This window comes from Heloderma suspectum, chromosome W (assembly GCF_057233095.1).
Source record: "Heloderma suspectum isolate Gila_16-S chromosome W, 16-S_ref, whole genome shotgun sequence".
NCBI classification, from domain to species: Eukaryota; Metazoa; Chordata; class Lepidosauria; order Squamata; family Helodermatidae; genus Heloderma; species Heloderma suspectum.
Genome location: NC_139475.1, coordinates 36,839,460 through 36,851,069, shown reverse-complemented (window position 1 = coordinate 36,851,069; position 11,610 = coordinate 36,839,460). Strand labels below are relative to the sequence as shown.

At 47.9% G+C, this 11,610-nt stretch overlaps 1 protein-coding gene across 1 annotated transcript; it reads left to right on the top strand.

Moving 5' to 3' along the window:
• Window positions 1–1,704: 1,704 nt before the first annotated feature.
• Window positions 1,705–11,108, top strand: LOC146333972 (kxDL motif-containing protein 1-like). Its single transcript, XM_084824892.1, has 5 exons — window positions 1,705–1,861; window positions 2,500–2,613; window positions 6,725–6,877; window positions 7,076–7,122; window positions 8,887–11,108. Exons 2-5 carry the CDS (start codon window positions 2,516–2,518, stop codon window positions 9,111–9,113), a joined length of 525 nt encoding a protein of 174 aa, XP_084681018.1. The 5' UTR covers window positions 1,705–1,861; window positions 2,500–2,515; the 3' UTR covers window positions 9,114–11,108.
• The last annotated feature ends 502 nt before the right edge of the window (window positions 11,109–11,610 follow it).

Below are 11,610 nucleotides of genomic sequence, written 5' to 3'. Positions count from 1 at the left end.
TTGTTGACTATGAGCGCTACTCCATTTCTTCTAAGGGATTCTTGCCCACAATAGTAGATATGATGGTCACCTGAATTAAATTCGCCCATGCCTGTCCATTTTAGTTCGCTGATTCCCCAGATGTCGATGTTCAGTCTTGCCATCTCATGTTTGACCACCTCCAGCTTACCTTGATTCATTGATCTGACATTCCAGGTTCCGAAACAATATTGTTCTTTACAGCATCGGATTTTCTTTTCACCGCCAGACACATCCACAGCTGAGTGTCCTTTCGGGTTTGGCCCAGCCGCTTCACTCTTTCTGGCGCTACTTGGAAATACCCTCTGCTCTTCCCCAGTAGCATATTGGACACCTTCCGACCTGAGGGGCTCATCTTCCGGCGTCATATCTTTTAGCCTTGTGATACGTTCCATGGGGTTTTCTTGGCAAGAATCCTGGAGTGGGTTGCCATTTCCTTCTCCAGTGGACCACATTTTGTCAGAACTCTCTGCCATGACCTGTCCGTCTTGGGTGGCCCTGCACGGCATAGCTTATGGCTTCACTGAGTTACGCAAGCCCCTTCGCCACAACAAGGCAGTGATCCATGAAGGGGACACCTAATGAAGAACACTGAATAAGATGGACTTTTGCTCCGATCCAGCAGTTCAAGTTCTTACATCCTTAATGCAAGGAACATAGACTCAGGATTACTCAACACAAGAGTCAAATTATGCATTAACTGTGAAAGAGATTCCCAGTGTGCAACTCTTGCCTTATAAATTTAAACATACACGAGGCAGTGCTATTTTCCCCCCCAACTTTCCTCTTATGACTCTGGGTGAAATAAATCTAATAAGTTTTAGAGCTGCAATAAACGGGTTGTAGAAAATGATATACCACATATTGTTAAGGGAGCCTCGGTATGCACCCTTAGTTTGCAAATGTGCAACGCAATCCTAAACATGATTATTTCTCAATTCCATGTGGATTATTCCTAGGAAAGCTTCCACAGGATTACAGCCTTAAAAGATATCATGGACAACAGGTGATTCCACTTTAACAAGCAAACAAAGTAGACCATGCAAAAACAAGTTCAGCTTAACCTTGGCTGAAACTTACCATTTGGGGATTTTAAAACATGGAAAATATTATTCTCTCTGCTACTCTGCTGTCTGAGGAAAAAACAAACTCTGTACACACCCAGAAACCCTGGGCAGGCAGATTGTGCCTAACCTAATGTGGGGTTACAAGAGGCACTTGGCACATGTCTACAAAACCCTGAGAGCAGATTGTATCTGCTGGGGATGCACTCTGCACCTGCCCAGAAACCCCACGGATATGTTTTACCTTAGTGTTGGGGGTGGGATGGGTGCCCTGAAACCTTAGGGGGCGTTTACATCCAATTTGCTGCAGCATGCACAGGCCCAGAAACCTGGGGAGCCCAGCTGTGCCTACCTTATTGCCTATGGAGTGATGCACTCCACACATTACCTTAGAGCACTCCTGCCCTGCGGCCTTCCGGCTCGCAGCGCACGGAGCGACCAGGGAGAAGAAGGGGCCGTGGCTAGCTGAACACTCTTCCCCGGTTCAAAGCAGAGGAAGGGCGGTGGAAGGCGACTGCGTTTTCAGGGAAACCTGCCTCAAGCACGCACGGACAGCGCCGGCATGACGCAAGACGTCGCGCCGCGCGTGACCCCGCCCCAACCCGGACGTGAGCAGCTGGTATGTGTCTATGGCAGGCGGAGGCAGCACTCGTAGGCGGGGGTGAGCCAGGCAGGTGTTGCTAGTTCCCTAGCCCCTCTCCTCACTCTCAGCTCCGCCCGCGATCGCACTCCCCTCTCGAACCCGGCATGTGAGCCGTTGGCTAGAAAGGCTCACTCAGGTAGGGCGGGGCCTTCGGGCAGCAGGCGGCGGGGCTTCACCTGTCAGGGGGCGGGCCCTCTCTTAGTGGGTGGGGCCCTGCCTGTTTGGGGGTGTGAAACCTGTGGTAACGGTTGGGGTCCTGTCCGGATGGGGAGGGGGATGTTCTGGGAGGAGCCTTGTGGTGTTGGTGGGTGGAGGTCTCTGGGTGGGGCTTTGGTATTGGGGAGGGGCGCGTTTGGGGTGGGGATGATTTTTAAGGGGAGAACAGACGGCTTGGGGGAGGGGCCTTTGGGGGGCCTGCACATTATCTTGTAATGGGTGGGCCTTATCATTGGGCGGGGGGGCACCTCAGCTTGTTTGAAGGGGACAAACTGCTTTGCTGGTTGTGGGGGAGGGGCCATGCGGTTCCTCCATGCGGGTCCTCAACTTACAGCATGTGGTGGGCTGAAGAAAGGGGATAGTTGTCATGGCATGCAGGATGGGCCCCTCCCAGGATAAGGCATTTCTACCTCTCACCCATGAGGATCTCCAGGCGGCATTTGCACATAGCCTTCTCCAGTGTTTTCCCCAACTGAACATGAAACAATGTATTTCCCCGGAGTTGGTGTAGGGAGCCCTCTTATATTTTCTTCATCCTTATTTCTACCTCGTTGTCAGGCTGCAGGCCCTGTCTATGATGGAGCCCATGGCCTCAAGTGTCTTCTGTGGCCGAGTGCTCAGCATGGTGAACTCAGAGGATGTGAACGCCATCATCCTGGCTCAGAAGAACATGTGAGTGGTGCAAGCCTTTCTCACAGCTCTATCCTATCCTATCCTCTATCCTCACAGCTCTATCCTATTGCCTATCCTGGCAGTGGTTTCTCTCCTTCCTTCACTGGCTCTCTGCCTTTGCTAGCTAATAATTCAGAGCCAGGAGACACCCCCCCACACCTCATTCTGGCTTCACATCTCCATCTTCCTGACTCCCTGCTTTGCCTTTCCCTGCCCCTTGGTGCTCCCATCTGGTGAGGAACAGGACCCAGGATGAGCACCAGCTGCCCCTTTTGTTGATTTCAGTTTACCCTACCAATCATGGAACCAACAGGCATGAACTTATCCGAAAGCTTCTTAAAATGGACCTCTTCCCCTAATTTATTTATTATTTTATTTGCTTCCTTTTTTTATCCTGCTTTTCAGACAATTATTGTCTCCCAAAGTGGTTCGTATCAATTAAAAAAGAGGAGGCAGGGGCAGGCCCAGCCATTGGGCTTATAAATTAAATGACAAGACACTCAAGGAAAGGGGAGTGGAGGGAAAAGGAAGAGGAGGGAGATCAGTTTTTCAAGGCCAGAACAAAGGGGTGAGCACTAAGTGGGCATTGAAATGCATTTTGGGCCAGGCTGGTATACCCTTGCTGGTATTTCTGCTTCAATAGCAATTAGTGACTCTTGTTCCTTTGGCTGGTGGAAGGGTCTAGAACATTCTTCCCCCTTCCTTCTGCCATCCCAGCAGGGCAAGTGTCAGTCAGAGCCAAGAGTTTCTTCTGGCAGGGAGGGGGAAGTGAGCTCCCTGCAACTGCTCACTCTCTAGCTGATGGATAGGGCCAGGTTGGTCTCCCCTTTAGCTTGATATTATTCCTCAGAAGCAGGTGGGGGGCAGCATCTTAGTGGCCCCCGGTCCTCTGGCTGATGGCAGGAGGCAGAAGACCTAGCTTCCTTGGCTTCTGCTTGCTTGCAAACACAACACAGCAAAAGCTGCCCACGGATACCTCATAGGAAGCTGGCTTATATCAGGTCAAACCATTTGTCCATCAAGCCCAGTACTGATTACTACCCTTCCCATCTCTGCATCCAGAGCAGGTACTGGCCACAGAACTAGACTGCCTCTCTGCCTTGTTCCCAAGAGCTCTTTGCAGTTGCTTTGTGTGATTTGTGAATCCAGGTCAACCCAGCACTGGGGAAGCTCCCAGATGCCTGACTGAATTCCAAGGGTGCAACGTCACCCTGTTGATTTAGCCTTGTGCAGGGTTGGTGCTGAAAATGGTTGGCCATTGTTGACTCAAAAGCAAACTCTGAGCAGGGTTGGGCGACCTGTTGTATGCCAATTCCCATCTGCCTCAATCAGTGTGTCCAGTGGTGTGAGATGAGGTGGCAGTGGTGGTGAGGAGTGCCAGGTTTAGGCAGTCCTTCAGATCATGTGGTCCCAAACCTCAAATTGGTCAGGCCTGGAGAGGCAGGCAACCCATATAAAGCAGACTTTAATCACCACATCTTCAGAACTCCATCCACAGGGAGATACGTACAGCCTCATTGCTGCTGTCTTAAAAAAACAACCACCCTGAAGATTCAGACTTTATTCCAGTCTGTTTTTGGTGCTTAAGGGAGCAATCCTGTGGCCTCTAGACAGCATCTGAGGGGCCATAGGATATTTCAGGTTCCCCAGTCCAAGGTCAGAGACAGCACTATGACCTCAGAGCTGGGAATCGGAGCTCTGAGACACGCACGCACACACACAAACCCTCGCAGCCTGCGTGGAAAGAACCAGGAACCTGACTTCAGAGAAGGGGGTGTTTCAGTGGGCTGGGAGGGGAGAAGACAGGAGAGGCCAGATGGGCAAGCAAAAAATGCAGAGCAGAAGGAGGGAGGCAAAGATCGCTTCTGCCACTCCTCCTGCCCTGCAGAGGATGCTTGTAATCCTCTGGGTTTGGGTGCCTACAGTCATCAAGGGTGCAACCATAGGATTGCACCCTAAGTATCACTAGCTGTTTCTGTGTGTGTTGAATCGCAGCCATTCCAGCAGGCTCTACAGAAAGAGTTGAGAAGGGAAGCAGCAGAACCATTCCATCAATCCTGATGAAAGAATTATATTTATTTATTTACTTACTTACTTACTTACTACATCTATATCCCGCCTTTTTTCCTCTTGCAAGGAACCCAAGGCGGCTTACATTATCCTCCTCCTCTCCATTTTATCCTCACAACAACAGCCTTGTGAGGTAGGTTGGGCTGAGAGTCTGTGACTGGCCCAAAGTCACCCAGTGAGCTTTCATGGCCGAGTGGGGACTCGAACCCGGAGCTCCCGGCTCCCAGTCCAGCACTCTCGCCAGTATACCACACTTTTCCCTCCCCTCCCCTCCCCTTTCCTTTTCTTTTTAGATTGTAAGCCTGCAGGGGCAGGGACTGTTTTGTTTAATTGATTATATGGCACCAATACTGGGTTGTTTTTGGTGCCTCCTGAAAACAGCTCTTTTCCAAGAAGCCTGCCTTGGTTAACCAGCCTCGGTTTTATTGGCACTCTGTTTTTAAAAGAATAATCTTAATCTTTATATCATGTTTCTTCTTCTACCACCCAGAGAGCTTCAGCTATTGGGTGGTATAGAAATAAACAAATAAATAAATATTTTAATTAATTTATTTCTTTATTGAATTTATTAATCGCCCATCTGACTGGTCACTCTGGGTGATGTACAGCAGTACAAACAGTTTAAAACAGTAAAATTCCACATTAAAACATAGTATTTCTAAAAATACCCTAACCCACCCCAAATGCCTGCCTGCCTGAACAACCACGTTTTTAATGCATGTTGGAAGCTCCTTAAAGAGGGGGCATGGCGGAGTTCCCTAGGGAGGGAGTTCCACACAGTGGGGGCCACCACAGAGAAGACCCTCTCCCTTGTCCCCACCAGCCCAGCTGTCCTGGCTGATGGGACAGAGAGAAGGCCATCCAAGGCTGATCTCGTTGAGCGGCCTGTGTGGTGTTGCCGGAGGCGCTCCTTGAGGTAGGCTGGGCTGGAACCATGTAGGGTTTTAAAGGTCAAAACCAACACCTTGAATTTGGCCTGGAAAACAACTGGTAACTTCAGCACCAGAGTGATGTGATCTCACCGGCGGCTGCCTTTACTCAGGCGAGCCGTCGCGTTCTGCACCAGCTGCAGCTTCCAAACCGTCTTCAAGGGTAACCCCACATAGAGCGCGCTACAGTAGTCTAGACGAGAGGAGGCCAGGGCATGTACCACCGACGGGAGCAGATGGCCAGGAAGGTAGGGGCGCAGGCGCCCTACCAGATAGAGTTGGTACGGCGCTGTCGGGCTCCCGGCTGACAGCCGAGCCTCCATGGCCAGCTGGGAGTCCAAAATGACCCCCTGGTCTTCCAAGGGTAGCCGCACCCCACTCAACCCCAGGTCGACCTCCCCTTGTCTCCCACCAAAAGCACCTCGGTCTTGTCAGGGTTCAGCTTCAGCTTGTTCCTCCCCACCCAGCCGCTCACCGTCTCCAGACATTCGGACAGGGATTCCACGGCCAGCCCTGGTGAGGATTTGAACGAGGGGTAGAGCTGCGTGTCAGCCGCACGTTGATGACACCGCCCGCAGCCCAAACCTCCCGATGATCGCCCCCCGCGGCTTCACATAGATGTTATTTTAAAATATTTTGTTCATTTTATCTCTTGTTCATCGCTCCAGAATCTGTTTAGATGTGGAGCGGTATATGAATGTTGTAAATAAATTATATGTAACCTGCTCTGGAAGCCTCTTTTGGCTGAGGGGTGACATAAAACTACTTCAGATAAATTAAAGAATGTAATTGGTACGTTCATGTTTTTGTAATGTTGTAAGCTGCCACATGAAGGCAGTGCACCCTGAAAAGTGGGTCCAAAATATTTTTTAATCTATTTTTATTTTATTTTTATAAATGAAATAAACACTACCAACAATATAATCAGAATCTTCAGTTTCCAACATTACAATATTCTAAGAAAAAGAAAAAAGGAAGGATTAGCAAAAGAAGGAAAAGGAGAAGAAAAAAAAAAAGAGAAAAGAAAGAATTCTTTTTTTTCAAAAGTGGGTCCAAAATCTTTGAAGGAAGTAAATAACAAACCGGGTTGATCCATTTGTCTTCCTCTCCAGGCTGGACCGATTTGAGAAAACCAACGAGATGCTCCTCAACTTCAATAACCTGTCGGGCATCCGCATGCATCAGATGAACGAGCGCTTCCTCCAGCACACCCGGATGTTGGTGGAGATGAAGAAAGACCTGGATAGCATCTTCCGGAGGATCAGGTGGGTTGCCAACCAGCCGGTGTGGAGCTGCAAGACTCGGTGGTGTCCTGTTGCTGGTCTTTTCTGTGGAACATTTGTACATTCAGGTATCACCCCCCGCCCTGTATTTTTTAATAGTTGTTAACTCCCATTTCCCCCTACTCTGCAGCAGTATCTGTGGTAAGCTCTCTTAAGCATCTTTCTTTTTGGTTCTTGCAGGGCGCTGAAAGGGAAGCTAGCAAAACAGTATCCAGAGGCATTTAGCAGTAAGTATGCCCATCTTGAACACACCCTCTCTCTCTCTGGTTATACTTTTGACGACTGCTTAATGACCCTGGCTTTCAAGACAGAACCTCACCTCAAAAATAATAATCATTATTATTCATTTCACTATTATAGGGTGTAATAATAATTACACTGCACCGACACTGTGTTGTTTCCGGTGCTTCCTGAAAACATCCTTATTTTAGAAAACCTTCCTATACTGACCAGCCATGGTTTTTATTGGTACTGTTTTTAAAAATAACAATCTTTAATATTGCGTTTTATTTATTTTGTTTTTATCATGTTATCTTTTATTGTTCACCACTCTGTAATCTGTTTAGATGTGGCGCAGTATATAAATGCTACAAATAGATGATGATGATGATGATGTTACCTCAATAACAATCATTTCTTTTTTTATTTGGAGTATTTTTATCCTGCTCCTCAGCCAAAAAAGGCCTCTGCACAGTCCCAACCCTTCATTCACATGTCCCTGGCCTTGGTTCTCTTCCTTGGTCATGCCAGAACATGAGAGAAGGTTGGGAACCCACCTCCTACAATATTTTGGCCTTTTTAGCTTAGAAAAGAGACACTCAAAGGGGGATATAAAGTGATGCCTGGTGTGGAGAAAGTGGAGAGGGAGACATTTTTTCCCTCTCTCGTAATGCTAGAACCCAGCGGGGTCCTCCGATGAAGCTGGTTTGTGGGAGGTTCAGGACAGACAAGAGGAAGGGCATCTTCACACAGTGCAGAGTCAGGCTACGGATTTCGCTACCACAGGATGTAGTGATGGCCACCAACTTGGATGGCTTTAAAAGGGGGGTGGACATATTCCTGGAGGAGAAGGCTATCAGTGGCTACTAGTCCTGATGCCTCTATGCTACCTCCATTATCAGAGGCAGTATGCCTATGCATGCTGGGGAATATGGGTGGGAGGGTGCTGTTGCACTCCTGTACTGCTTGTGGGTTTCCCACAGGCAATTGGTTGACCACTGTGTGAACAGAATGCTGGACTTCACAGGCCTTTGGTCTGATCCAGCACAGCTGCTGTTATGTGGAGTGTTCTTTCCAGAGATGTTTGCCTGGTTCCAACTCTGATGTCTTTTCAGCACCAGGCAAAGACCTCTTTCATTTCTCAGGCCTTTAAATTTTCTACTGTTAGTTTCCATTAATTCATGTCATTTATTACATTTCTATACTGCCCAATAGCCAAAGCTCTCTGGGTGTGGTTCACAAAGATGAGAAACCATTTAAAATACATTATGCAAACTGCAAAACCATTTACATAAAAACATAGAAACAGACAGCACAACACACAGACAACATATATCTAAAAACAATTTTAGCGCTACTTTTAATCATCTGCTCTCTTGGTTTGCTTTTATTGTTCATTTCATGGTTTTAACTCTCATAAGCCACCTTGGAAATATTCCTTTCAGAGGACAACATAGGCAGTTTCAAAATTAAATATATCAAGTCCAGCATTTGAGTCCAGTTATAGTTTTTGAATTGTGCTTTTCCTGAGCACTTGAACTGCTTCACATGCATGATCTCATTAACCTTTACAACTGTCCTGTAAGGTAGGCTAGCTTTATTCCTTCCACACGTTATGAACTGGGGTTAAGACCAAGTTCTAGCAAATGCCTTCATTCCATTTGCAATCTGGTCCAAAAGCCAGAGTGAGGTGGGCGCATCCCTCACCCTTTCCAGCCTGCTCCATTCTGCAATAAATCCCCCCTCTCTCTCTCTCTCTTTCCCCTTTCCAGATATTCATGAATCTCCCATTCTGGAAGATGATGACTTTGACCCAATCCCCAAAAGTACCACCACAACCATTGGTACCTCGGAGCAGAGCACAGAGTCCTGTGACACCAGTCCGGACATCATTTCTCCTGCCACTAGCCACAACTTTGGAGACCTCTGCAAGGGGCCCTATGACTCACCAGCAGTGAATGGGCAGAGTGTAACAGATGATGACAACAAGACGGACTAATCTGTGCATTTTAAGCTTCTGTGAGTGGGGCGAGGGGTGCACAGATGAGCTGCCCAGATGGGTTGCCATCCTCACTCACTGGCTGGATACGCCAACTGGAGACCCTTTCTTTTTTTCTAATCTGTATTCTCTGTGTTGTCTTGGCTGACGATTTTCTTTCTGGGGAGAACAGGGCAAGCATGGGCAAACAGGGCTTTTGCATGAACCACCATCTTCATAATGGTGCTGACCTGTGATTTATGTCAAATAAGCAAAACCTTCAGTGGGCAGTTCACTTATTTTGTGGTGGGGGGTGGGGAGATGCTCAGTTGCATGAGTTGGTTTTTGTACCAAGGGCATCCTCCAAGCTTCAAACTAACACCACCCCCATTATTGGAAGGCTCCCCAAGCATGGATACCGTCAGCCCAAATGATCTAATTCCACCTCCCCCAACCCTGATGTCCTTCAGATGTGTTGGACCACAACTTCCATCATCCAGGAATGATGGGAGTTGCAGTATGACACAACTGGAGGGCCCCAGGTTGGGAAAGGCTGGAGTAGCCCTTTATATAAATGCCAGTGATTCAGATGTACACCCATCTGGTGACCACCAAATGCCTCATTTGCCATCCAAGAAGCAGAGTAACAGACAAAACCAAACCTGTAAGAGTGGCTGCAGTGGTGGCTAGCTGCAGTTGGCTCAGTTACCCTGAGAACATGCAAAGTTTAATGTTTAGGGGGGGAAGTTCCCTGTAAAAATGAGTAAGAAAATATACATATACAGCCCCTGCAGCCAATCTTCCCTGTCTGCTTCTTCAGCACAATTTGCCAGAATCCCTCTCCCACTTTGGTCCCCCTCTGGAGTGAGCCATGTCCCTGTCCAGTCCTCATTCACCCGCGGGGGCCGGTGCGGGTGAGGCTTCTGGTGGGTTGTGCCTTTTTGGAAAGAACGGTTTTGTGCCAAGATCTGCTTCTTCTTGTCTCCCCCCCCCGGCTAACTCAACAAGAATCAAAACGCTTTGTGATCTCAATCGCCAATCCTTCTAACACCCCCTGAAAGTGTACATTTTCTTGTGCAATCTTTTTACCATCTTAACAATGTACCTTATAACTTACATGAGGGATGCCATGCACCACTGCAACTGCCTTGCGCTATCTCCTTACTTAAGTGGAAGCTACTGACTAGTGCACCCACCTGTTACATGTCACATTTGACAATCCAGTTGAGTTGTTTCCATTCTGTTACTGTAATGCCAAAGGGCACCTGTCTTTATTTGGATTTAAGAGCCCCAACTGGTACCACTGTCTGTATTAACAGTTCCCTTTGCCACAACTAAATTTATTGCATGAAGGTTGGTGAATTGCCTCCTTCCACTAATGTGATTTCCAGAAATGCATTGTAATTCAAAGAAAAATATTTTTGTACTGCTACAAGTTTTAAAAAAAAGTGAAACTTTTTTTAACCAATAAAGGAGTTAAGTTAATAGATGTGATGTGGCTCATCATCATAACCAGTGCTATTTAGTATATTTTAAAACCACCCAATAATTGCTGTAGCACTGTCAGGGTGGTTGTCAGGGTGGACACTGAGCCCATAGAAGCCCAGAGTAGTTCTGATTCTGAGGAAGAGCAGCCGCTCCTGGGAGAGGGGCGCACTCATCCTTCCCAGGGCCAACAGCTGGCAGAGATTCCTCCCACTGGCATTTCTGGCATAGATAGCAGTCCTGGGAGTGACAGAGCACGGGAAGCAGACTTGCTGGACGCGCGACGCCAACGCAGGGAGTGGTGCCAAATGGAGGGCGCAGAAAGGAGGCGTAGTGCCCGGTTGGCGCGCAAACAACGGTTGCGCCCAGAGGATCCAAGGGAAAAGGGGAGGGACTCTCCTTAGCCCATAAGTTCAGGGTCTGCCAGTGATTCTCCTTCAAATGGGGACCAACTGTTCCAACGTAGGGCATAGGTACTCTGCTGCTCATAGCTAGTTGCTAGCAGTAGAGCTGTTAAGTTGTAAAAGAAGAATAAAGCTTTGAAAAGAATCCCTTTGTCTGTGTCTGGACTTGGCTACTGGATTAGACTGAGAGAGGCCTCCAAGGAGCCCTTGACAGCGGTAGATGGAGAGCTCAGTTTTTAACATACTTCATGCAGGTGCAGTGGAGCAATACCACTTCTCTGCTTTCAAAGCCAGACCTAAGGCATTCAGGGTGAGAGGTCTGTCTTCTTTTGGGGCCAGAGTCCTGTCGTTGACAGAGTCCATTGCAATAGCCCAGTACTGGAGTCCTCTATTACCTTTAGAGGTGCATGTGAGGCTCCTTTGGGTTTCTACCTGAACACCACAGTTCGTTTATTTCAAAGACTTTTAATTTACCTTTCAGGGTGCTCTGCCCTCACAAGGCAGCTTAAGATATTACAAAAACATTAGCATACAATTACCATTAAACACACATGCAACAGCAGCTAAAGATTTTTAAGCAGCAAATGCAGGCTGGAATAAATGTGCCTTCAAGGTTTTTGCTGTTGTTT

What these genes read in the sequence shown, in the direction of transcription:
- LOC146333972 (XM_084824892.1), top strand. Translation starts at nt 2,516, where the DNA reads ATGATGGAGCCCATGGCCTCAAGTGTCTTCTGTGGCCGAGTGCTCAGC. An exon ending in ATCCTGGCTCAGAAGAACAT is followed by an intron (nt 2,614 to 6,724) that starts GTGAGTGGTGCA and finishes CTTCCTCTCCAG; the next exon opens with GCTGGACCGATTTGAGAAAA. An exon ending in GTATCCAGAGGCATTTAGCA is followed by an intron (nt 7,123 to 8,886) that starts GTAAGTATGCCC and finishes TCCCCTTTCCAG; the next exon opens with ATATTCATGAATCTCCCATT.